Raw genomic sequence first — 22,803 nt, 5'->3', positions numbered from 1 at the left:
TGGCAAAAGGACTAAGAAGTATGACTTAGAGGTAAAACACTTGTCTTGCAGGAATAAAATCTGAGGTTCTATCCCCAGCCCGGCAAATAAAGGAGCAACAGTTTTTATCAATCTCAGAGGGCATGACTGAGTTGGGGAGTTCGCTCAAAGTGGCAGAGCAGATGCCTGGCATTTGCGAGGGGCTGAATTTGACTCCTGGTATAATCAGATCCGTGAGCACCACCATAATTGGTTCCTAGGTCCTTTGGACATTATTGGAGAATCCTATTTAAAAATCAACAAAAAGAGGGTTCAAACAAACAAACCAAAAAGGGCTGGTGTAAATGCCTTGCCCAAGGGGGTGGGGTGGGCAGGTTCATGGCACTACATGGCCCCCCTCAAGCACCCCCTCAAGGCCCAGCACCCCATGAGCACTGCAGGGTATAGTCCAAAAACAGTAAAAAAGACTGATCTCTTTCAGTGACCAAAAACCTTTCTTTGGGTTACTGGGCCACACCCAGCTGTGCTCAGGGCTGACTCCTGGCTGTGCACTAAGGGATCAGCCCCAGTGGTGTTCTGGGGAGCACATTCAGTGCTGGGGATTACATATGGGTCAGTGACGTGCAAGGCAAGTGCCCTCCCAACTGTACCATCTCTCTGGCCCCAGGCAGTATTACTTCAAATGCCCTTTTGAAATAGATCTTATCTGGGGACTCCGGCTTGACCCCCTCACTGCAAGCATTCAGCCTGGAATTCAATCCCCCGTGTCACCACATTGGCTGAGTGAGATTCCTGGCAGCTCTGGGGGGGTCTGAGTCTTGCAGCTCTGCCATTCCTTGTCCCTGGCAATTGTTTACCAGTTGCACTGCAGTCAGTCAGAAGCACCTTAACATCACAACAAAAGAGGCCCAATCCCTAGCAGGCAACACTACTAAAAGGTGTGGAAACACTGTTGAGTATGCTACCTCAGGATAGAAAAACATTCAAAAGGACACATGAACACACATTCATCGCAGCACTCAGTGCAATAGCTAAGATACGGAATCAGCGTAGGTGTCCAACGACAGGTTTGTGAAGATGTGGAATAGATATGCAGTGAAATACTATGCAGCTGCAAGAAACGATGAAATCGTGTAATTTGCTGCAACCTGCTAGGAACCAGAAGACATCATATTGAGTGAAGTCAGATGAGGATAGATAAAGGATGATCTCACTTCTCTGTGGTAGATAGAATAACTGGATGAGGGAATGCAATGCAGTAGAAGAGGATGGCTAGATCAGTCTTGACCCCAGAGTACAGGGAGGAGAATGAGAGCAAAGCAAAGAAATCAACAGGTGGTAGAAGATAAAGGGCGGAACAAGGGCCAGGGCTTTATTTTACCAATGATATGGGAAAGTGGTATAGCTCTCTACCCAAAGCACAGGCTCAACACTGAAAACATGAGCCTTAAAGAACCACCACTGGGTCAGAGCAACAGCCCAACAGGTAAGGCTCTTGCCTTGCACATGGCTGAACTGGCTTCAATCTCCAGCAACCTATATGGTCTCCTGAGCCTGTGAGGAGCAACCCCTAAGTACAGAGCCAGGAGTAATCCCTGAGCACCATTGGGTGTACTCCCCTGCCCCCCCCCAAATAAACTATAACCACTGAACCTTGAAATGTGCCTGTCAATGTGGCAGATTGGGTGTAGGAACACTGGTGAAGGGAAGTGTAGGAACACTGGTGGTGGGATTGGTGTCAAAATATTGTATGCCTAAAACCTAACAACCATGGTGGAAATGCCGACTGGTCCACTCTCTTTGGAAAACAATATGGGCATTCCTTAAAAAACTAGAAATTGAGCTTCCATACGAGCCCACAATACCACTTCTGGTAATATATTCCAAGGGTACATAAAAGCACAGTAGAAATGACATCTGCACCTGTGTGTTCATTGCAGCAGTGTTCACAATAGCCAAAATCTGGAAACAACCAAAGTGTCCGAGAACAGACAACTGGTTAAAGAAACTTTGGTACATCTACACAATGAATACTATGCAGCTGTTAGGAAAGATGAAGTCATAAAATTTGCTTATAAGTGGATGGTCATGGAGAGTATCATGCTAAGTGAAATGAGTCAGAAAGAGAGGGACAGACAAAGAATGGCTGCACCCATTTGTGGAATATAAAATAACATGAGACTGATAACCAAGGAGAGTAGAGAGAAGGGCCAGGAATATTGCTCTGGGTTGGAAGCCTGCCTCATGAGCTGGGAGAGAAGGCAGCTGGAATAGAGAAGGGATCACTAAGTCAATGATGGTTCGAGGGATCATTCGAGATGGGAGATGTGTACTGAAAGTAGATTAAAAAAATCAAATGCGACGATCTCTCATTATCTATACTGCAAATTATAATGCCCCAAAGTATAGAGAGAGTATGGGAAACATTGCCATAGAGGCGGGGAGGGGATTGGGATTGTGGAGAGGGAAGATACTGGGGACATTGATGGTGGAGAAAGTGCACTGGTGGAGGAATGGGTGTTCAATCATTGTATGACTGAAACTCAGATATGAAAGCTTTGTAACTGTAGCTCACAGTGATTCAATAAGAAACAAACAAAACCCCAACTCTCAATAACTTTGTAAATCGTGGTTCTTTAAATATATTTTAAAAAAAAGAGATGTGCACACAGTGGACTTCATGTCTGTCCCCCAATCCCCCAGGATACCTGAACGAACATGGATACTTAGTTGGGGACAGAGTCACACTGTCCTCTTGCTAGGGACCACAGACCCTGTAGTGGCTTCCATCCCAGGTCACTGTGGCTGAGCAGATGGCTCTCTGCCAGTGGGCACGGTGGAGTTCAGTCTCAGGAAAAGCAAGACCCCCAAGAGACACATGAATCCACTTTGAAATTCAGGCAACGAAGGTCTTTGCTGATCTTTGATATAAAAGAGAAATGGTGCACAAGAACCATGCCAAGAAGTGGCGCCCCTGACAAGCACAGGTGTGAACACTGCTCTTAGAATGTTCTTGTATAGAATAGAATAGAAGAGCGACCCCTGGTGGCCGTGTGTGTGAGCTCCCCGCCCCCAAAAGCACAGAGGCCTTTAGCAAACATCGTCCCAGGGGGCAAATGCCTGGCCCTGATGTAGGATTTCCGGTGAGCACCGCAACTGAATATGAGCATCACAGCCAGGGTGTATGACCCTCAGACATCTCGCAACAATAAAGATGAGGAGGAAAGGTAAAACCTGTTTGGGGCTGGGGGGGGGCAGCGGAAGACTAAAGGGAACAGCTGGACCACATCTGGGTGGTGCTCAGGTGTGACCCCTACAGTGCTCCAGCAGCAGTACTAAGTTGAAATAGAAGATATCTCCCTATAAGGATGGGAAGGAAAAGACACACTTGGTAGACAGTTCTTGCTGAATGTGACAAACTTAATTTTCTAACAATAACAAAGAAATCAGTCACCCCTAAACCATTCCAAGGTCCTGAGCAGTCTTCCTCTTTAAGGTAGAAGCTTTTGAACGGTGAGAAGCTGCTGCCAGGATTTCAGTACATACCCCAAAGTGATAACAATGCCTTAGAGTAAGCTCTCGTGTGGACACTCATCTAAAGACAGGCCATTATGCTATGTGGCTGGGAGAACGTGAGGGCCTCGCGGTGACCCCAGCTCCGTCTGCCTTCACAGTGCAGCTCCCCACCTCACTGACAATCTCCACAGTGGGGTCAAGCGGTCAGTAGGAACAAGGTTTGGGTTTCCTTTGTTCTCTCTTAGTACTTATGTCTTGGCAAAATACTGATGTTCCACAAACAAGCCAGAGTGTCCACTGCTCTGTCTGAGTAAGGCATCGCCTTTCTACTTTGTCAAGTCTGCAGTTGCTACAATCATGGAACTTGTACCGATGAAATGACAAAGAATTTTTTAAACAAGTCATCAGTCTAGACCTGTGTAGGTGAATGAAGAAACACTTGAAATTCAGAAGGGGGAAAAAAAAAAGATAGTTGGGGCTGGTGCAATCGTACAGCAGGTACAGCAGGTAGGGCGTTTGCCTTGCACACAGCTGACCTGGGTTTAATTCCTGGCATCACATATGGTTCCCCAGACACCGCCAGGAGTAATTCCTGAGAGGAGAGCCAGTAACAATCCCTGACCATGGAGGTATGGCCCCAAAACAAAAACAAAAGAAGAAAAGAGATACTGAACATTTAGGATTAGCAAACACTGTAGGATTTCCATAACATACTTCATTCCTGATTTCATCTGTAAGAGATATGATTATCACCCTTTCAAAAACAATGACATCTTATTAATATTTTGACAATTTATGGAAAATTTATTAATTTACAGTTACAAATTATTATGGCATATTGAAGGTGATCTGTTTTTCATTCAACTGATAATGTACTCACCACTCAATGTTTATTAATATAGATGTTTCATTCAAGAAACTCACTGAGTGATAATTACCCAGAACCCAGGAAGAATTAAGGTTTTTGTGGGCCCTGAATTTCATCTAGTTTATCAAAATTCTGTTTAACAAAATAAATAAAATGCAAAATTATGAGTATAAAAATTGTTGGGATCTTCCCTGAGATCTTGCAAGTAAGGTTTGGAGTTCAGCTTCCTTTAATTCCTTATCAATTCACCTCCGATGGGTCTTTTTGTTTTGTTTGTGCTTAGGTTTGGGTTACACCTGGCATGCCCTCAGCCCACTGAGCTCTATCTGGTTCTCACTTCAACCTTTCCCCAGATCTATTTAATGCAGGGAGTAAATTATGATCAACGCAGTTTCCAATCAACCCAGTCATTTGTCAGATAGGTAATAAAAAGACCTAACTGAAGGACCAGCATCCCTTGCCTTTGGAAAGAGATGTAACATTATTTCCTCTTGTTTTTCGGCCACACATAGCAGGGTGCTCAGGGCTTACTCCTGGCTGTGCTCAGGAAGAGCATGTGGGGTGCTGAGGCTGAACCCAGGTCAGCCATTTGCAAGGCAAGTCACACACCCACTGTACTTGTGCTCCAGACACAGAGTTTTGATCACGCAGGCAAATTGTATGTGAAAGGAATGAGCTTGGTCATTTAGAAAGATTGGGCCCCAAAGAAAGGAGTCCACCCCCCAACACATTCGGGCCCCAACACATTCGGTGCTGGGGTGGGTGGGTAGTGCCATACTTGGTGTTTGGGGCTTACTCGGTGCAGTGCTGGGGAACCATGTCGTGCAGGGGCTTGAACCTGGGACTCCAGCACCTAGAGTGTGCACCATCTCCCCAGACTCCATGACAATCTGCTGAGGTGACTGAATTAATCTTAAGAGTTAGTTCTATTTAAATCACATGACTGGGATGATCACTTCTTTCCAGATATCTATGATTCTTTTATTACCTTTTTCTCTCATTTGAGAGTAAAATTTCAATATATGCAATACAAGTAAATCATCACCTTCTCCATTATAAATTCGTTGGGTTTTCTTCTCATTGTTTGGGGACCACATTTGGAGGTGTGAATGGGAGTGACTGCTGGCAATGCAAAGCTCAGGCTCCAGCTCTCTGAGCTGTCTCCTCAACCTCATTCATGATGAGTCCTTCTCAGTACACCACCCACCATTATCTCCAGTGTCACCCCACTATCTTGTTACCCTGCTGTCTGCACTAGCAGTAGGGCTCTCGTGTTTTCCCACCAGCATCTGTCTTCTTTCTTCCAGTACTCAAGGTTCTTGGTGACAAACACCCTGCTCTATTCTTCCATATAGATAGGCCTGACACTCAGAAGAAATGGCACTCTGTGAATGTTCTTGAATGTCTTAATTTTTATGAACTAAGATGCCATTTTCCCCCTGCCCCCACTGTCTCCTACAAAACTATACCGAAACTGGGGTTCTTGTGATGCTTGTTATAATAAAATGCTTAGTAAAAATGTGGCATTAAAGGCACTGAGGTGACTATAATCTCAAAGCCTGCTCCTTACAAAACTGGTCTGGGCTGGAGTTAGCACAGTTAGTACTGGAGTTAGATAGCACAGCGGGCAGGGCGTTTGTTTGCCTTGCATGTGTCCGACCCGGGTTCAATTCCCAGCATTCCATATGGTCCCCTGAGCACCGCCAGGAGTAATTCCTGAGTGCATGAGTCAGGAGTGACCCCTGTGCATCGCCGGGTGTGACCCAAAAAGTAAAAAAAGACAACTGGTCTTCAGGGTTCTTTCCCACATTGTCAGTCAATTAAGGATTGGTGAAGGGGAGCTGCTACAGGTGGGCACGTGCAGGAACCATGATGCCGACCCAGACACATTCCAACCCCTCACCTGCCTCATCAAACCTGTCTGCCCGGGTATCAACTCAGGTTTATACCCATGCAGAATCACCGAGCTGCCTTCCTGCCCTTCCTTCATCTAATTTGCAGGAAGCTGTGTAAAACTGGATTTCTGAAACACAAGCAGGTGAAGACCCTTTTTCAAAGTCAAACTGAAAGGAGGATCTTCCGCTTGAGTACAGAATTCCCTTTAAGCCTCTGATCTGAATTTTGATCTGCTTGTGTTACATCAAATCAGAGAGAAATCAGAGGGACCTTTTCACCCAAAGGGTATAGAACCACACGCTTCTTACACACGAGTAATCAGAAAAGTAAGTATAATGAAATTAGACAATAGCAATGTTGGTTTTTGGTTTTTTTTTGTTTGTTTGTTTTGTTTTTTGCGTTTTGGGTCACACTTGGCGACGCACAGGGATTACTCCTGGCTCTGCACTCAGGAATTACTCCTGGCGGTGCTCAGGGGACCATATGGGATGCTGGGAATCGAACCCGGGTCGTCCGTGTGCAAGGCAAATGCCCTACCCGCTGTGCTATTGCTCCAGCCCCCAGCAATGTATGTTTGATGAATGCTTTTCACTCACTCTGATGTAACACAAACACTTTTGGGGTCACAGAGATAGTTTCAGAGATGGAGCACATGTCTGCCATGTATAAGCCCAGAGTTTGATCCCACCACACCACAGAACTCCAGGTGCCTCCCATGGCCGCCTTCTAGCTCAGCTGGCCAGTGTGATGCTAGTTTTGCCAGGAGTGATCCTGGATCCCTCCCCAGCACTGCCAGGTGCGAAGTCTATGGAGTGTTTTTACCATAGCTTTTTACCACCTTTTACCACAGCTCAAAGCTTTATAGTGACTGGGGCTGGAGCAATAGCACAGCGGGGTAGGGCGTTTGCCTTGCATGGGGCTGACCCAGGTTCAATTCCCAGCATCCCATATGGTCCCCGGAGCACCGCCAGGGGTGACTCCTGAGTGCAGAGCCAGGAGTAACCCCCGTGCATCGCCAGGTGTGACCCAAATACCAAAAAAAAAAAAGCTTTATAGTGACCACAGTGAATTCACTTTATGTATATATTTATATATTTTTTTTTCTTCAAAAGAATGTTCTAGAGTATTAGGGAGGGAACTATGCTAAGATAGATGTTCAGGAACCCTTTGGCTTCACCATGTAAAAGAAGCTACCAGCTAGGAATGAATCCATAACTCTCCTTCCCAGCCAACTCCCAGTAAAAACTGTTATACTTAGTTCTTCCCGGCTCTTTGTTGCATACATTTAAGTGGTTAGGAACTTTGCACATGAACAGGAACCAAAGTTGGAATTAAACTGGGAATTTAAAGCCTCATTCACAGTTCAGCGCCGTACCAGTGGGAATCACAAGACAATGCTAACGAATACGTTTCTGTTAGTGCTCGCTCCAATAATCATTAATAAAAAAAAGCAAAGCATGCCAGGTGTCATGCAAATCTCTTGGACTCTTTGTACCTTAGTTTCTTCATTTGAACAAAAAGAACTGGATCTCAAGACATACTTACTAGAGTTCACACTGGCCTTATACCAGTTAGGTAATAATGACTGCATGATGCTTTTATGCACAGTGTTATTATGTATACTTATCTGCTTTTTGACTTACATCTTATGTAAAAACTGCATTCCATGCCAGGCCTGAAACGTTCCAAAGCTCAGTTCGGTGATTAAATTGCAACTAAGATTCCTACCAAAGAAAACAAAGAAAAAAAAGATAAAAGCAGCAGCAGTTTTTAGAAGAAAGAAGAAAAAGGAAGGAGGAAAAGAAGAAAGAAGGGGTTGGAGCGATAGCACAGCAGATAGGGTGTTTGCCTTACATGCGGCTGACCCAGGTTCGATTCCCAGCATCCCATATGGTCCCCTGAGCACCACCAGGAGTAATTTCTCAGGGCAGAGCCAGGAGTGACTCCTGTGTGTCTCCAAGTGTAACCCAAAAAGTTAAAAAAAAAAGAAGGAAGAAGAAGGAACATGAAAGAAAGAAGACAGAAGAAGGAAGAAGAAAAAGGAGGAATAAGAGGAAGAAAGAAGAAGGAAGAAGGAGGAAGAAGAAAGCGAGGAGGAAGTAGAAGAGAAAGTGGAAGTGGAAGAAGAGAAAGAAGAGGAAGAGGAAGAAGGAAGAAGAAGAGCAAGAAGAAGGAAGGAAAAAGAAAGGAAGAAGGAAGAGGAGGATGAAGAAGAGGAGGAGGAGGAGGAAGAAGAGAAGAAATAATATTCTTTTTCTTTTTGGGTCACACCCAGTATTACTTTTAATTCATAGAACCACAACATTTTATGCGCTAAACATCACTGTGGAAGACATAAGCTTAAGGTTTATTCTTTGATGTTTATGATGCTGTGGGGGCATTAGACACAAAATAGCAAATGCTTAACAAATAATTAATTTCTCTATAACAGGGATTCATGACTTCAGCACTACTGCCACATGGGGGCTGGATAGTTATGGGGGGGCTGTCCAGTGCATTGTAGCTATTCAGCAGTGTATCTGGAGGCCTCTGCTCACTAGGTACCAACAGCATCATTATAGATCTGACAATTAAAACAATGAAAAAAAAACCCTCAAGGCACTATCAAGGATCATGTGGGTACAAAATCATCCTGGTTGAGGGCCACGGTTCTATTGTTCACATTGCTCTGACTAGTAATTCTCATAGTAATCCTTACTTACAGGCAAAATGGATTTGCTGTACAGTTTTCATAGCTATTTATAATGTTCTAATAATATTCAAATGAATAACAGAATCTGACATTTAAGTGTTCTAAAAATTCCAAAAATAATGAAGCATATTTTTAACTTACATATACTGCAGATATGGTAGTTCTTCAAATGTACGCCTTTCAATAAACTGTATTTTATTGCAGGATAAATCTCTAGGAAAAGGAAAAGGAAAATATTTCTTCAATTAACTACCAAATATCTAATTTTAGGAATAACCAGTAGAAGTCAAAATAATATTGAATGAGTAGATTTGAATGTTCCAGAACTCCTAACCTTGCTTTCAGTTCAACCACAAATCTTCATGAATAAAATGTGTGATTACTTGGTTCTAATATCGGACTTCAACTTTTCTCAGAGCAGAGAATTGATTCGGTGATTTTTATGTTCTCAATGACAGATGGAGTTCAATTTTTTATCTTCATGTAAAATTACTATATTTAATATAATTATTTCAAATATTCATATGAATAATCTCACGTTTATATGCATTCCTATTTAGCTGTTTTCTAGGCTAAAAAATGGCCCATTTTCATATAATATGAAATGAAGTTACTCCTTTCAGCCAGAACTTAATTTAGAATTAAACTTTTTTTTTTTTTTTTGCTTTTTTTGGGTCACATCCAGCTATGCTCAGGGGTTACTCCTGACGGTGCTCGGGGAACCGTATGGGATGCTGGGAATTGAACCCGGGTCAGCTGCATGCAAGGCAAACGCCCTACCTGCTGTGCTATTGCTCCAGCCCCTAGAATTAAACTTTTCTATCATAATAGAAATTGAATTTTTGGTTCTATATTTTCTGAATATTCCATGAATTTCACTGCTTTCATTGTACAGTGGTGGAACAAACAAAATCATCACAGTGCTGAATTTTTATTTGATTACAGTTGACTGTTTTATATCTATGAATTCTACTTAAGTTCTTTCACATATGACTAAGATGGGTATAACTATCTTCAAACTCATTCCTCTTCTTCCTCTTGCCTCCCTTCTTGCCTTTCTTCCCTTCCTTAGCAGTGCTGAGGGCTCACTCCTGACTGCACACACATCACTCTGGGGGGCTCAGGGGACCCTGCATGGTGCTGGGGATCAAACCTGGGTCACCCATGTGCAGAAGCAAGCCCCTTACCCCTGTCCTATCACTCCAGTCCCAGGCTTTCCTTTTCTGACCCACAATGCACACCGTCATGTATTAACTTTCCAAATAGTTCTCAAACACCAGTCTCACTTGGGAGCTGATTGAAGATGCCTGTTCTCCAATCAACCTACTCCAAATCAGCTGGAGCGGGAACTGTGGTGGGGGGTTAACAGGCCCTCCAAGTGATCTACTGCAGGCCTGAGTGACCCAGCGCAGGTGGGCACGAGGGAGCTCTGCATGCTAGCCCTGGCTTACAACTCCTGGGTCTAGGTGTCTACCCTCTTTTTTGGTATTCTGAGAGCATTGTGGTGTTTTTCCTGTGTTCTACCTTTCTCCTACTCTCTTTTTACAAGATTCTGTCAAGATGTCTGTGTGACAATAGCCCAACAATTCCTACAACAGAACTCTCCTCGTGATAATCTCCCATGTTCTTAATACTACTGCTATAGAATCACTGTTTTAGCCAAGTATTTCATATTTAAATGTTTGTTTAAGTTCTAGATAATTTGGAAATATGCTGACATAGGGTGTTAGAATGTTGCATTGCAAATCACAATGAGAAAACTAAAGTTTTTTTTTAAAAAATCTGGGCCAATGGCATTCAAGTTCTTTATTTTCTTGTTCAATAATTCAGGTTTATTTTCATTTTTTAAATAATTTTTTATTAAGCCAACTTTTAAAAGTTTTCTATAAAGGCTAGAAATTTAAAAATAATAATATTCTAGATTTTGCAGAGCATATTTTTATGATTTTTTTCATTTCCAGAAAAACACAAACATCAACTTTATAAACACAAGCATAGTTTGAGCTTGCTCTTCAAGCTGTGCTCTCCCGTGTGTCTCGCTTGCTAGGGTCTATGTTCCTTGGCTTATTCACTTGCACTCTGGAAAAGCCGGTGCTCTCTCTCCAACATCGCCCTCCTTTCTCTCCTCCCACATCTTCCTCAGCACGTTTCATTCAATAAAAACTAACCTGCTTCACTGTTGCACCTCTTTAAGTTCTTTCCTGCAAGGGACAGGCAGTGGACCCATGATGCCTGTGATGAGGTTGGGACTGCCTTCCCTTTCCTGCTGGTGCAGGCTGGCAGATGTACTTTGGGGGAATAATAATAGTAAAGAAGAAATTCCCTAGCCCCAAAATAACTCAAGGGCTTGATGGTCACATCATTTGAAATGCAAATCCTGAATTCTTGGAAGAGAAACTGAGGTACCACCAGGATGCAAAAATCCAAGGCCCCACCCAGAAAAGGCTGGTCCCCCCAGAAAAGAAGTTACACAAGAATCCATGAGATTATAAAGAGAACATCAACAGTGCAAGACATTCCTGTGACAACACCCAGCCTAAGTTTTAGTATGCAAAACTCCAGGAAAGAACAACCCTTTTGGAAGAATTGAATAAAAGCACCTCCTGAAAGTCCTCAGGGCTTGCTCTTCAAGCCCTGAATATCTCACCTGCTTCTTTCTCTGTTTCTTTGCTTGTTTATTTCCACTCTGGAGAGCCTGTGTTCTCTCTTGAACACATACTTCTTAATTTCTCTCCCTCACATCTTTCTAAATAAGTTTTAATAAAAGCTGTCTTGCTTCATACACAAAATTAAAAAAAAAAAAAAGAACATGGGGCTGGAGCGATAGTACAGTGGGTGGGGCGTTTGCCTTGCAGGCAGCTGACCTGGGTTTGATCCCGGGCATCTCATATGGTCCCCCCAGCACTGCCAGGAGTAATTTCTGAGTTTCCTGAGTGCAGAGCCAGGAGGAACCCCTGAGCATCGCTGAGTGTGATCCAAAAAACAATAAATAAATAAATAAATAAATAAATAAATAAGTAAAAATTAAAAAATAAAAACATGAACATATTTGCATAGATCTTTGTTTTTATTTAGTAGTGCTCAGGGGCTACTTCAGGGACATTACTGGGGGGTCAGGGAATGGGGAGCCCAGAACCTCGTTCTGCTGGGAAACCAACCTGGGCCTCCTGTTGCTAAGCATCACACTCAACATTTGTGCAATCTCCCCAGCTGACAAAAACAATTCTTAAGTTAATGGGCTATGTAAAACTGGACCATGCATTGGTTTTGATCCATGGGGACATAAAGGAACTCTATATGAACATAGAGGAGATGGTATACTAGCACTCTAAGTTAAGTTTACATGGGTGATGCAAATATAAGTACTTTTCATTTATTATTAAAGTTTAAAGACAAAAACAATTCTTTTTTTTTTTTTTTGTTTTTTTGGTTTTTGGGTCACACCCGGCGATGCACAGGGGTTACTCCTGGCTCTTCACTCAGGAATTACCCCTGGCGGTGCTCAGGGGACCATATGGGATGCTGGGATTAGAACCCGGGTCGGCCGTGTGCAAGGCAAATGCCCTACCCGCTGTGCTATCGCTCCAGCCCCCAAAAACAATTCTTAAGTTAATGGGCTATGTAAAACAGGACCATGTGTTGGATTGGATTCAGGGGACATAAAGGAACTCTACATGGACACAGAGGAGATGGTAAATTAGCACTTACTTTAGGTTTATATAGTAAAGTTTGAAAAAAAACTCTTGTGAAGCAAGATAGTTTATACTGAAAGAAACTTTCTTAGATGTGAGGGGTGGGAAAGAGAAAGAATGTGTTCACGAGATAACCTGGAATTCTCCAGAGAAGAAAAAGCAAAGAGTCATGGGGACAAGTAAGAAAAGTATATGATCCAGGGAGAACATGGGCTTGAAGAGTAAGCCTAAAGTTTTTTCTATATATGTACATATATGTATTTATATATATATGTACATGCAAATGTAATTTAGTGCCAGAAATGACATGAAAGGTTTTTAATGCTAGAATCATAAAACTATAGAATTGTATTGCTGGAAGAAATGATAAAGATTAACTTGCACACCCTTTGTTTTATAAACAACAGATCTAGAAACTCATAAATAAATGATTAACTTACAAGTACTTGAGGGATAGCAGGCCTTCAAATGAATCCTTATGTAATTCAGTCAAAGAATTGTCACTGAGGATTCTGAGAAATGGAAAAATTATTTCTGGACCAAAATGCAAAATAACTATGACTATTTACTACATAGGACTAATTCTTACACATAATAATGGTGCTTTCTAAAGATCCCAATTCTTATTTTACTTGGGGATAGTGATCTCTGTTTAGGCTCTTTGCTTTTTCCTCACTGATATCTATCCATCATGCACACGAACATAGCTATTGACTCTTCTCACCAAATAACCTCTACAAAGCATATTCTCTAGGTCACAAAATGTCAGATCTAAATTCTGGGTGACACCAGAACCACAGAATTGCCACTCCCTCCTCTCTTCCCAAACATTACTCTGGATACCCCATGAAGAATGAAATTAAGTCTGTAAAGAAAACCCTTTGAAACTTAACACCATTAATTTTTTTTGTTCTGGGAATTAAAATGAGCACAAAATGCACATGACAAACACTCAAGAACGATTGAGGCCAGAGCAATAGTACAGTGGGAGGGGTACTTGGCTTGCACATGGCTTACCTGGGTCAGACCGGGCAACCATATGATCCCCCAGGAGTAAACTTTGAGCCCAGAACCAGTGGCTGTGCACCCCCCAACACGAAAGAACAGTAAAGCAAAGGCCCCAAGACATATTCCTTACAAGAAACACAGCTTCATAGAGGACCCTAGTGTGGCCCTACCAATCACACCCTCCTCTGTCACACACCCCTGACTTTAATGAGCATTTGTTATTTTGGGGTTTATTTGGTGCTTTGTTTTGTTTTGGGGCCACATCCAGGAGTGCTCAGTGGTTAATCCTGGCTCTGCACTCAGGGATCATTTCTGGTGCTGCTCAAGGGACCGTATGGGGTGCTGGGGATCAAACTCTGATCAGCCGTCTGCAAAGCAAAGAAGCCTTTCCAGAGGCAGAGTTTGTCCTGGTCCATGGACTTGGGTTCTCTTGGACAGGCAGGACCAGAGGGCAGGAAAGCTAACCAAGATTTTCAAACAAAGACTTGAAATTCGGCTTCCCTTCCCATCAAGTGTCAAAGGGCGTCTCACCACACTGTCTGCCACCATCCCTGGCCCCAGAACTGGAAAGCTCTTACTGTCTGTTGGGGGATTCCCATGATGGAAACCTACAGTTCTTACCAATTGTGATTTGGATTCCCTGCTCCAATGTCCCCTTTTGTTTAGAAAATTCCACCTTTCAGAGCTAAGGGTAACCCCTGAGCACCACTGGTGTGGCCCTAAAGCAAAATTGAAAAAAAAAAAAAGAAAAAGAAAAAAATCCAGAATTTCCACTTTTTTAACACTTAGCAAAGTATGCAAGCGATTTCTATTTGTAGACTTTCTCTCTAGGTCTAAGGCTCATAGCCTGGATGAAAATAAACACACTGGAACAGTGTTTGTTTGGTTTTGGTTTTGATTTTGGCTCACACCTGGCTGTGCTCAAGGCTTATTCCTGGCTCTGTGCTCAGGGATCACTAACGGCAGGGCTGGAGGGCCCTATGTGGTGCTGGGGAGTGAACCCAGGTAGGCCATGTGCAAGGCAAACACCCTACCCGCAGTACTATCGCACTGGCCCTAAAATGGTCATTTCTCACATTATGAATGTCAACCGACAATGACAGATTAGCAATATCATTCATTTGGCCTCTAATAGAAACCATAGATACTTTTCACATTGCATTTACTATAGACATCTCAAACTTTTGTTTTTTTATCAAAAATTTGAAGTTAGTTGTTAGACATACAGGTGGTTATTAGATATACCAATATGTATTATTTAATATGAAGAATCACAAAATCCCGTTAATCATCGATTTCTCGGGCGGGCTCAGAAACATCTCATTTCGACCTTTCCCTGAGATCTTAGAAGTCCATCTTGACTTGGCCCTCCTAACAGTGTTGCACTGGGGGCTCTTCAGGGTCAGGGGAATGAGATCTAGCTTGTTACTGGATTTTGCATATGAATACACCATGGGAAGCTTGCAAGGCTGTCCCATGTGGGCAGGAAACTCTCAGAAGATTGCCAGTTTCTCCCAGAGGGAGAAGTAGGCTAAAGATATTGCATGCGATATTTAATATACTCAAAGAAAAAACCTTATAACTGCTATCATTTTTTGGTGGTCTGTTTTCTGATTCTTATATATGCATATGTATGTGTGTGCATAAAATTAACTCTACTTGTTATAGAATGGAAAACAAAAAGACATTTTAAATAGGATCTTGGTAAACTAAAATTTTTAAAAGAAAAAAACCATTATAACTAACAGAGGTTGTTTTGGGACATGAGAGGAGAATACCTTTTATCAGAGGTATTAATCTTAAATTGTATACTAAGGAGGATTTCTTTTTCTTTTTGGGTCACGCCTGGCGATGCATAGAGTTTAGTCCTGGCTCATGCACTCAGGAATTACTCCTGGCAGTGCTCGGGGCACCATATGGGATGCTGGGAATCGAACCCTGGTTGACCACATACGTGCAAGGCAAATGCCCTACCTGCTGTGCTATCGCTCCAGTCCCTCTAAGGAGGATTTATGGTGCAATTATTTTTTAATATTCATATTTGGAGAGAATATACTCACAGTTTCTCAACCCAAGGGTATGCCTTCCATGTATTTCCATCAATGGAAGAAATAGAGTTTCCTTGGAAATTCCTGTGAAGAAACACAGTTTACAGTCTTGAATAGGTAGGAAAAGAATGAACAGGCTAAGTAAAAGAATCATGGAAACACAGAAAACACCAGCTTCTTTCCACAGCTATCAGCTTCCCATTTTGCCCAACTAAAGACATGATGTGGGGCCACTGGTCAAACATTGAAATATCTCACAATCTGAACTTCCTAATTCCTGGAGTAGCTCAATAATGTCAGCTAGTTAGCATGTAAGTCATTTTTCCAAGCTCACACCTATTGTAACTCCTCCTGTAAATCAATAGAGAAAGTTTAATTTCATAATTATACAGAGAAATGAATAAAATTACCAGCAAATACATATTTAAAAATATTGCCAGAGACCACCAAAGATTTTGGTCAATGTTCTCTGTTGAAATTTCGAGATAGTAGAAATTTCTAGATAGAGACTAGGGAAATGAGAAAATGAGGGGGACTAGTGAGGAGAGATATATTCAACATACTTCACCAGGAAAAGAACAAATCACAAAGAATGACCTTCAGTGGGGGGAAAATGCACAGGAAAGAGAGTAGAAGAAAACCCAAGATGGTAACAGGAGTTACTGTGCGGTAGTCACACAGGTGGTAGAGTGGGAAAGTGGGATTTTCACACATTATCCTGTTAACTTTACTGACCTATTGTAACAAAGAGAATATGTTCATGAATTTACACATGTATAGCTGAATGCAGTTGGTGGGAGTGTGGGGTGGGGGTGGGGGAGGGGATGGTGCTCAGGATTTACCCCTGGCTCTGGACTCAGGGTCTATCATTTTTTTTCTGTGTCAATAATTTTTAATTAAACTCCTGGTGGTGATGGAGGGGGACCATATGGGGTGCCTGGGATGAACCTGGGTTGGCCACATGCAAGGCAAGAGCCCTTGGTATGACTGTGCTGTGACTCTGGCTCCCTGAGTTCAGTTTTAACCACTAACTCTGTGGATCACTTTGAATCTAGTTTTGTCAACTTCCCCCAGCAACATGTGTATATCAACTGCAAACATGTATATAATCCAAATATAAACCTAATAAGTTTATGCACACATTTTCAGGTGAAAATGTTGAAACAGAAACCTGTGCCATCAACCTAGTGGACATTTCCATCAAATCTTCTGGCTGCTTTATGATGCCTAGGCCACAAGTTGAGGGATCTGTTTAAGGCACAGATTAGTAACTGTTTCACAGGTATATTACTTATCTCCAAACACATAAGTCATACCTAACATGCACCGTTTTTCATAGGCCAAGCACATCAATCATTTTTTAACCTAAAAAAGATGCCTAGACGCGAAAGCGGCTGCGCGAGATCCTATAATATTCATTTTCAGCAATGGAATACAAACTATCAAATGGTTCCTTTTTTGCAGGTTTGATTGTTGGGGGAAAATTCCAAATAATAACAGTCAGTTCTCTGTTGAAATATTGAATGTATCCAAATTATAGAGAGAATAAAGTGAAGATCACTGGCCACTTTAGTGCGGGGCAGGAGCGAGGGGGGTAGATTGGGGTTCTTGGTGGGGGAACAGGTGCACTGGTGAAGGGATGGGGGTTTGGTCATTATATGACTGGGATTTAAACCTGAAAGCTTGGTAACTTTTGTCATGGTGATTCAATAAAATTAAATAAATATTAAAAAAAAAAGATGCCTGGAACTCAGTGTGTCTCATCAGACTGGCTGTCCCTCCTACCTACTATATTTCCACCTTAACACCATTATCATTCTCTCAATAAGAACACAAACTTCAATCATATTGGATTTTTCTCCTTCCTTCTCCCTCAACTTGGCAGTTACTAACTTTGATTGGTTCTTTCTTTGTAATGTCCTCAGGATTTTCTTTGTATTTTTTTGGGCTTTGGGGAGGCTCAGCCTCTGGTGCTCAGGGACCACCCTTGGCTCAGTGCTTTGGAGGGGTCACTCTGGTGGTGCTCAGAGAACCATGAGGTGCCAGGGATCAAACCCTGGGTTCCCACATGCACAGCCTGTGCTCAGCCTTTTGAGCTCTCTCCCCCATCCAGGATGTTTTTCTACTCTTGCTACAATCGCTTATTCAGCCCCTTCTCACTTTACTCCTAGAGTTTATTAAGAGCACATTTGGTCTTTTTTCAACCAACTTTCCTCTTAGATTTCTCTACATATAGAATCTAAAATGATTCTTATTTATCTCTCTTGCTTGAAAACTTTCAATAGCACTCTATACCTCACAATGCAAATTTCAAACCCCATACCTGATACTTCAGATTTTTCACAAGCATATTTTCATTACTTCCTAACTCAGTTCAATTTTTTTTGCAGGGCATGGCACATCCAGCAGTGGTCAGGAACCACAGTCTGATGATGATCAGGAGCCATACGTGGTGCTGGGATTCAAACCATGGTAGCTGCCATTGCCACATACAAGACAAATGCCTTAGCCTGTGTACCACCTCTCCAGCCTCTAACAGATATTTTTTAGTCTGCCTGTTTTTTAAATCCCAGAACTTTCTAGAGCTATGCTTTTTCTTAGACTTTACTCTCCCTTCCCCCACCCCCACACACTTGATTTAACAAATTACCATCAACCTCTAATTCCCAGCTAAAGTTGCTCCATGTCAGCTCTCTGCAGTTTTCCCCAACTGAGGAGACACTGTGCATTTTTGTGCCTCTGTTGGTGCTTAATGACATGCTGCCTTTCCTTTTGTGTGTATTCCCTTTCTCCCCAACAGCATCATGTTTAAGAGCTGATGACATATTCTTGTGGCTAGGTTGGGGGAAATGGATGCTTTCTATGAAAAGTCGATGTAAAAAATTTAACTCTGAAATGAGAGATTAAGTAACAATAACAGACAGCATTCATGTATATGCTAGTTCCCAATTTAAGTCTATAGTTTTGTGGGGAGCCACACCCGGCAATACTCAGGTGTTACTCCAGGCTCTGCACTCAGGAATCACCTCTGGTGGTGCTCAGGGGACCCTATGGGACGCTGGGGAATCAGATCAGTTGGAACAAGTGCAAGCAAATGCTCTACCTACTGTACAATCACTCTGGCCCAAAGTATTTACATAGATTTCTTAAGTATTACTTTGATTGCCATTGGAGCTGGCTAGATCTCACAATCAACCCTTCTCCACCACCTTGGCCTCATCTCCATAGGGATTAATGTGAAAGTTGTTTAAAGGTACTAATTTCATAAGTATCAAAATGAACAAGTATCAAAATACTAGGAGGTGAAAACTTACCATAATCTCCACGTAAAGAAAAAGGAACTGAGTCACAGAGCTAAATAAACAAAGCTAACAAATGAAAACTCGGGTAGTCTGGCACCAGAAATCATGTCCATAGCACACGTTGTGACACCAGCAATAAAAGATAAGGAGAACATACTATTGTTTAAAAAAAAAAGGCTGGAGTAAAGAGAAAACAAAGGTTAAGGAATTAAATGAACAGCTGATGGGATGAAGGATAGGTTGAGGGTGAGATAAAAATAGTGAAGGAAAGAGAGTATGGACAATTATAAGCAAAAGACTGGGGAAGAAGAAACAACAGATAAGAAGAATGAGGATATCTTTTGACTGACAAAAGATGAAAAAAGAGAGAGAATCATTTAACGTGGACATGGGGGATGAGGCAGATACAGGAAGACATTGAAGCAAAGGCTTGCTACGTCAATAGGCAGAATGCAGAGATGAGAGGAAAGGTGATTCTTACAGTATAGTGAAGGTCCTGTTGATGTTGGGCCCTGGCACAGGCACTCTACGGAGTCTCTTCTCTGGACTGAGACCGGTGCAGGAGAGGGTATCCTCTGTGCAGGTACAGAGCTCACATATGTTGAAGGTCATGTGTTCATTCTGTTGCAGTTGCTCAGGGAAATCTACATGTGCCTTTTCGGAAGTAGATCGTCCAGAAGATAGGGCTGAAGAGTGAGTCAGGGAAGCTGTCCTTGATGTTTCTGGTTGTGGCGTTTCGTCCAAAGTTACAGATGTCTGTTCACTCAGATCTGTGTGTTGATGCTGACCCTGTTCTGACAGCAATCCCTCTGTGGGGGTTGTCAGAGTGGTACTTGTTGAAACTGTTACCTCAGCTTTCTTTGGGGCCTTTGAAAACGGAACTCCAGTCTCTTGCATGGTTGGAGCTGTAACTGAACTGCCTTCAGTGACAGGAACGTCCTTGTTTATAGGTGGATACGTGACTTCACTCAGGTTTGAATGAGGACTCAGAGATGGTGTGATAGGTGTCACATCTGAGTGTTCTGTAGCACTGGTACTTGTCAGGGTTGTCGAGGGTTTAGTCTTCACAGTGCGTTCCGGAGTTACAGTTATATATTGGTGTGTAGAAGGTTGATTTTGATGAGAAGTCTGACCTGTGGTCTTTTGTGTGGTTGGAGAAGGTACTGTCTTCAAAACCCCCAGACTGGGTAGAGCTGAAATCTTAGTGGCGATTGAATGAGTCCGCACATTCCCTGTTGGTTTTGTCACAGTGTGCTCTGTGGGAGCGGTAGTCTTCTTCAGGGTCGTAGAAGCTTTGCTCTCCCTACTTGGTTCTGCCGTGAGAGTCGTGACCCGGACTGATGATGGATGCCGAGTTGATGCTGAAAGTGGTCCTTCCAAATGCTCTGAAGCCTGAGCCAAAACGATATCTGTTGGTAACTCTGAAAGCTGAGTGAGGGTCTCCTGCACAGGTGAAGAAATTTCCATTTTCTCAGCAGGTTCCTTGTCTGGCGAAAGCTGAGTTAGAGTCTGACCCAAATGTAGAGCTACCATCTCACTCTGGAACTTCTGTGTTTCAGAAATGGTTGATGATACAATCTGCCAGCCAGATAATTCCATGTTCTCAGAGAGGCCTGGAAATGAAGCCTGGACCTCTTGGGATGGAGGTTGAGCCTGGGCCTCCTGCTGAACTGAAGGTTTGACCTCATTTATGACCTCTGTAGTTTCAGAAATAGTCACACCCTTAGGATTAGAAGTGACACTGGGCAAGTTGATGTGTGGAGCTTTACTGTGACTTGGAGATGGAATATTTTCTTCAGAATGCGGGAAAGGGTGAGTGACGGATTCCTCAGATGGCTCAGGAGATTGAGCCTGCATCTCCTGCTGGACTGAAGGTTCATCCTCATTACTGATCTCTGTAGATATGGAAAATGTCACACCAATAGGTTTAGCACTGACATATGTCAAATTTAAGCTTGGGGATTCATTGTGACGTGGAGATGTAATAAACTCTTCGGGATGCAGAGGTGGATTAGTGACAGATTCCTCAGATGGCTCAGACGGTTGATCCAGGGCCTCCTGTGGCACTGGAGAAGATTCAACCTCATCACCAACCTCTGAAAAAATGGAAAATGTCACACTCAAATGCTGAGCAGTGACACGGGGCAAGTTTAAGTGTGAAGTTCCATTCTGATTTGGAGTTGGAAGATTTTCCGCAGGATGAAGAAATGGTTGACCTTCCAACTCCATAGAAGATTCAGGAGGCTGAGCTAGGGATTCCTGCTGGATTGAAGATTCAGTCACCTCAAGGATCTCTGGAGCTTGAGCCACTGCCTCCTGCTGTATGGCAGAGTCACCCTTAGGGCTCTCTAGAGGCTGAGACTGGGCCACCTCTTGAGCTAGAGAGTGTTCATTCTCTTCACGGGTCTCTCCTGTGTGACTTAGACTTAGGGTTTCTGGCTGGGTTGAAATTTCATCCTGCTTGTTGACTCTTGGAGTTTCGGTAATCTGCAGATAGGCAGGTTTGATGATGACAGTAGATATATTTGAAAGATGGGCTTCTTTCTGGACTGGAGACAGTTCATTTGGCTGATGATGCAGTAAAGACTGCGCTTTCAGACCTGACTCTGAAGACTGAGCTTCCATCTCCTGAGGTACTGAAGACCCCCTTTCCTCAGGACCCAATGTAGGCTGAACTAGGATTTCTGGCAGGACTGAAGCAGTATCACCCTCTTCAGGGGTACTGGACAGCAAATCTGAGTCTGGAACTAAAGGTTTCGATTCCTCGGGAAATCCTGGAAGTGCAGCTGGGGTCTGTTGTGTGCTTGCTGAAACTTCAGCTTCCAGGGCCTTAAAGGGAAGCTGTTCTAGCTCTTCAGAGGGTTCTGGATGCTGGGACTGGGGTGAAAAGGATTCAGTCTTGTGAGGGATCTGTGGATGTTGCTCTGAATCTCCCAGTACATCCAAGGGTTCATTCCCCTCGGGATAAAAGATATCCATACTGGAATCTAAGTCCTCATCCTGCATCTGTTGTGGTCGATGATGATGTTTCTTAGATTTTCTGGAAGTTCCAACTGTTAAGTTAAAAGAAATTATATTGTGTTAAAGCCCACTCTTGACCTTTGTAACCTCGCTTTGTTCTGCTTCTGTAACCATGCTTATGCCCCCCGAACTGTATATAACAATGCACTGTGCCTGAGTCCTGTCACATACATCCTGACATCTGCCTGTTGGTTTGGTTGGAATTCACGTACGTGCCTAAAAGATAGGGACCTGCTCACAGAAGGAGTTGCTGAGAACAAGGAGCCCAGATAGTGACTCCGGTCCCACGGCCCAGCAGATGGTGACTCCGGCCCAGTAGATAGTGACTCCGGTCCCACGGCCCAGCAGATAGTGACTCCAGCCCAGTAGATAGTGACTCCAGCCCCTGACACAGAGCCCAGATAGCGACTCCGGTCCCACGACTCTACAGAAAGTAACTCCTGACAAAGGGCAAGAAGAATGAAAGAATGTCTCCAGACACACGAATCCCAAGATAGTGGCTCCGGGCGAGGCTAAGTGACTAACATGACTGGCCTGGAGGACACAAGCCCTATAAAAAGGCTGCCCTAACTAGCACAAACCGCTGCATCTACTAGAAGTGCAGCCCCAGCATGTTGGTCTGAATAAACTTTTGTCTTGCAAGACTGGCCCGTCTCTGCTTCTTGCGGCTCCGGACCCAACATTAACTAGACCCTCCCTCCTGTTTGCAGGAGAAGTAATAAAGTTTAGTAGTTTTGGAACCTGTCCACCTAGTGGTGGAGCAGGCATTTCAGATGTCTGA

General features: G+C 43.1%; 1 protein-coding gene across 3 annotated transcripts in view; it reads right to left on the bottom strand.

The window, feature by feature from the left end:
- The window catches only part of LOC129406471 (leucine-rich repeat-containing protein 37A2-like), a 47,145-nt gene extending 25,091 nt beyond the window's left edge, over nucleotides 1-22,054 (bottom strand). Inside the window, exons 1-5 of one of the 3 annotated variants that reach the window (XM_055144341.1) lie at nucleotides 19,483-22,054; nucleotides 15,712-15,783; nucleotides 13,084-13,155; nucleotides 9,093-9,164; nucleotides 7,903-7,983 (exon numbers count right to left, since the gene is read on the bottom strand). In XM_055144341.1, the coding sequence (XP_055000316.1) occupies nucleotides 7,903-7,983; nucleotides 9,093-9,164; nucleotides 13,084-13,155; nucleotides 15,712-15,783; nucleotides 19,483-22,007 (2,822 nt within the window). In that variant the 5' untranslated portion in view covers nucleotides 22,008-22,054. The remainder of the gene's footprint in view (nucleotides 1-7,902; nucleotides 7,984-9,092; nucleotides 9,165-13,083; nucleotides 13,156-15,711; nucleotides 15,784-19,482) is intronic. The other 2 variants (XM_055144339.1, XM_055144340.1) reach the window with 2 other exon arrangements.
- Between the last annotated feature and the right edge of the window lie 749 nt (nucleotides 22,055-22,803).

The sequence above is a fragment of the Sorex araneus genome, chromosome 7 (assembly GCF_027595985.1).
Source record: "Sorex araneus isolate mSorAra2 chromosome 7, mSorAra2.pri, whole genome shotgun sequence".
Lineage (NCBI taxonomy): Eukaryota > Metazoa > Chordata > Mammalia > Eulipotyphla > Soricidae > Sorex > Sorex araneus.
The sequence above is the reverse complement of the archived record's forward strand: the minus strand, read 5'-3'. Positions and strand labels throughout refer to the sequence as shown.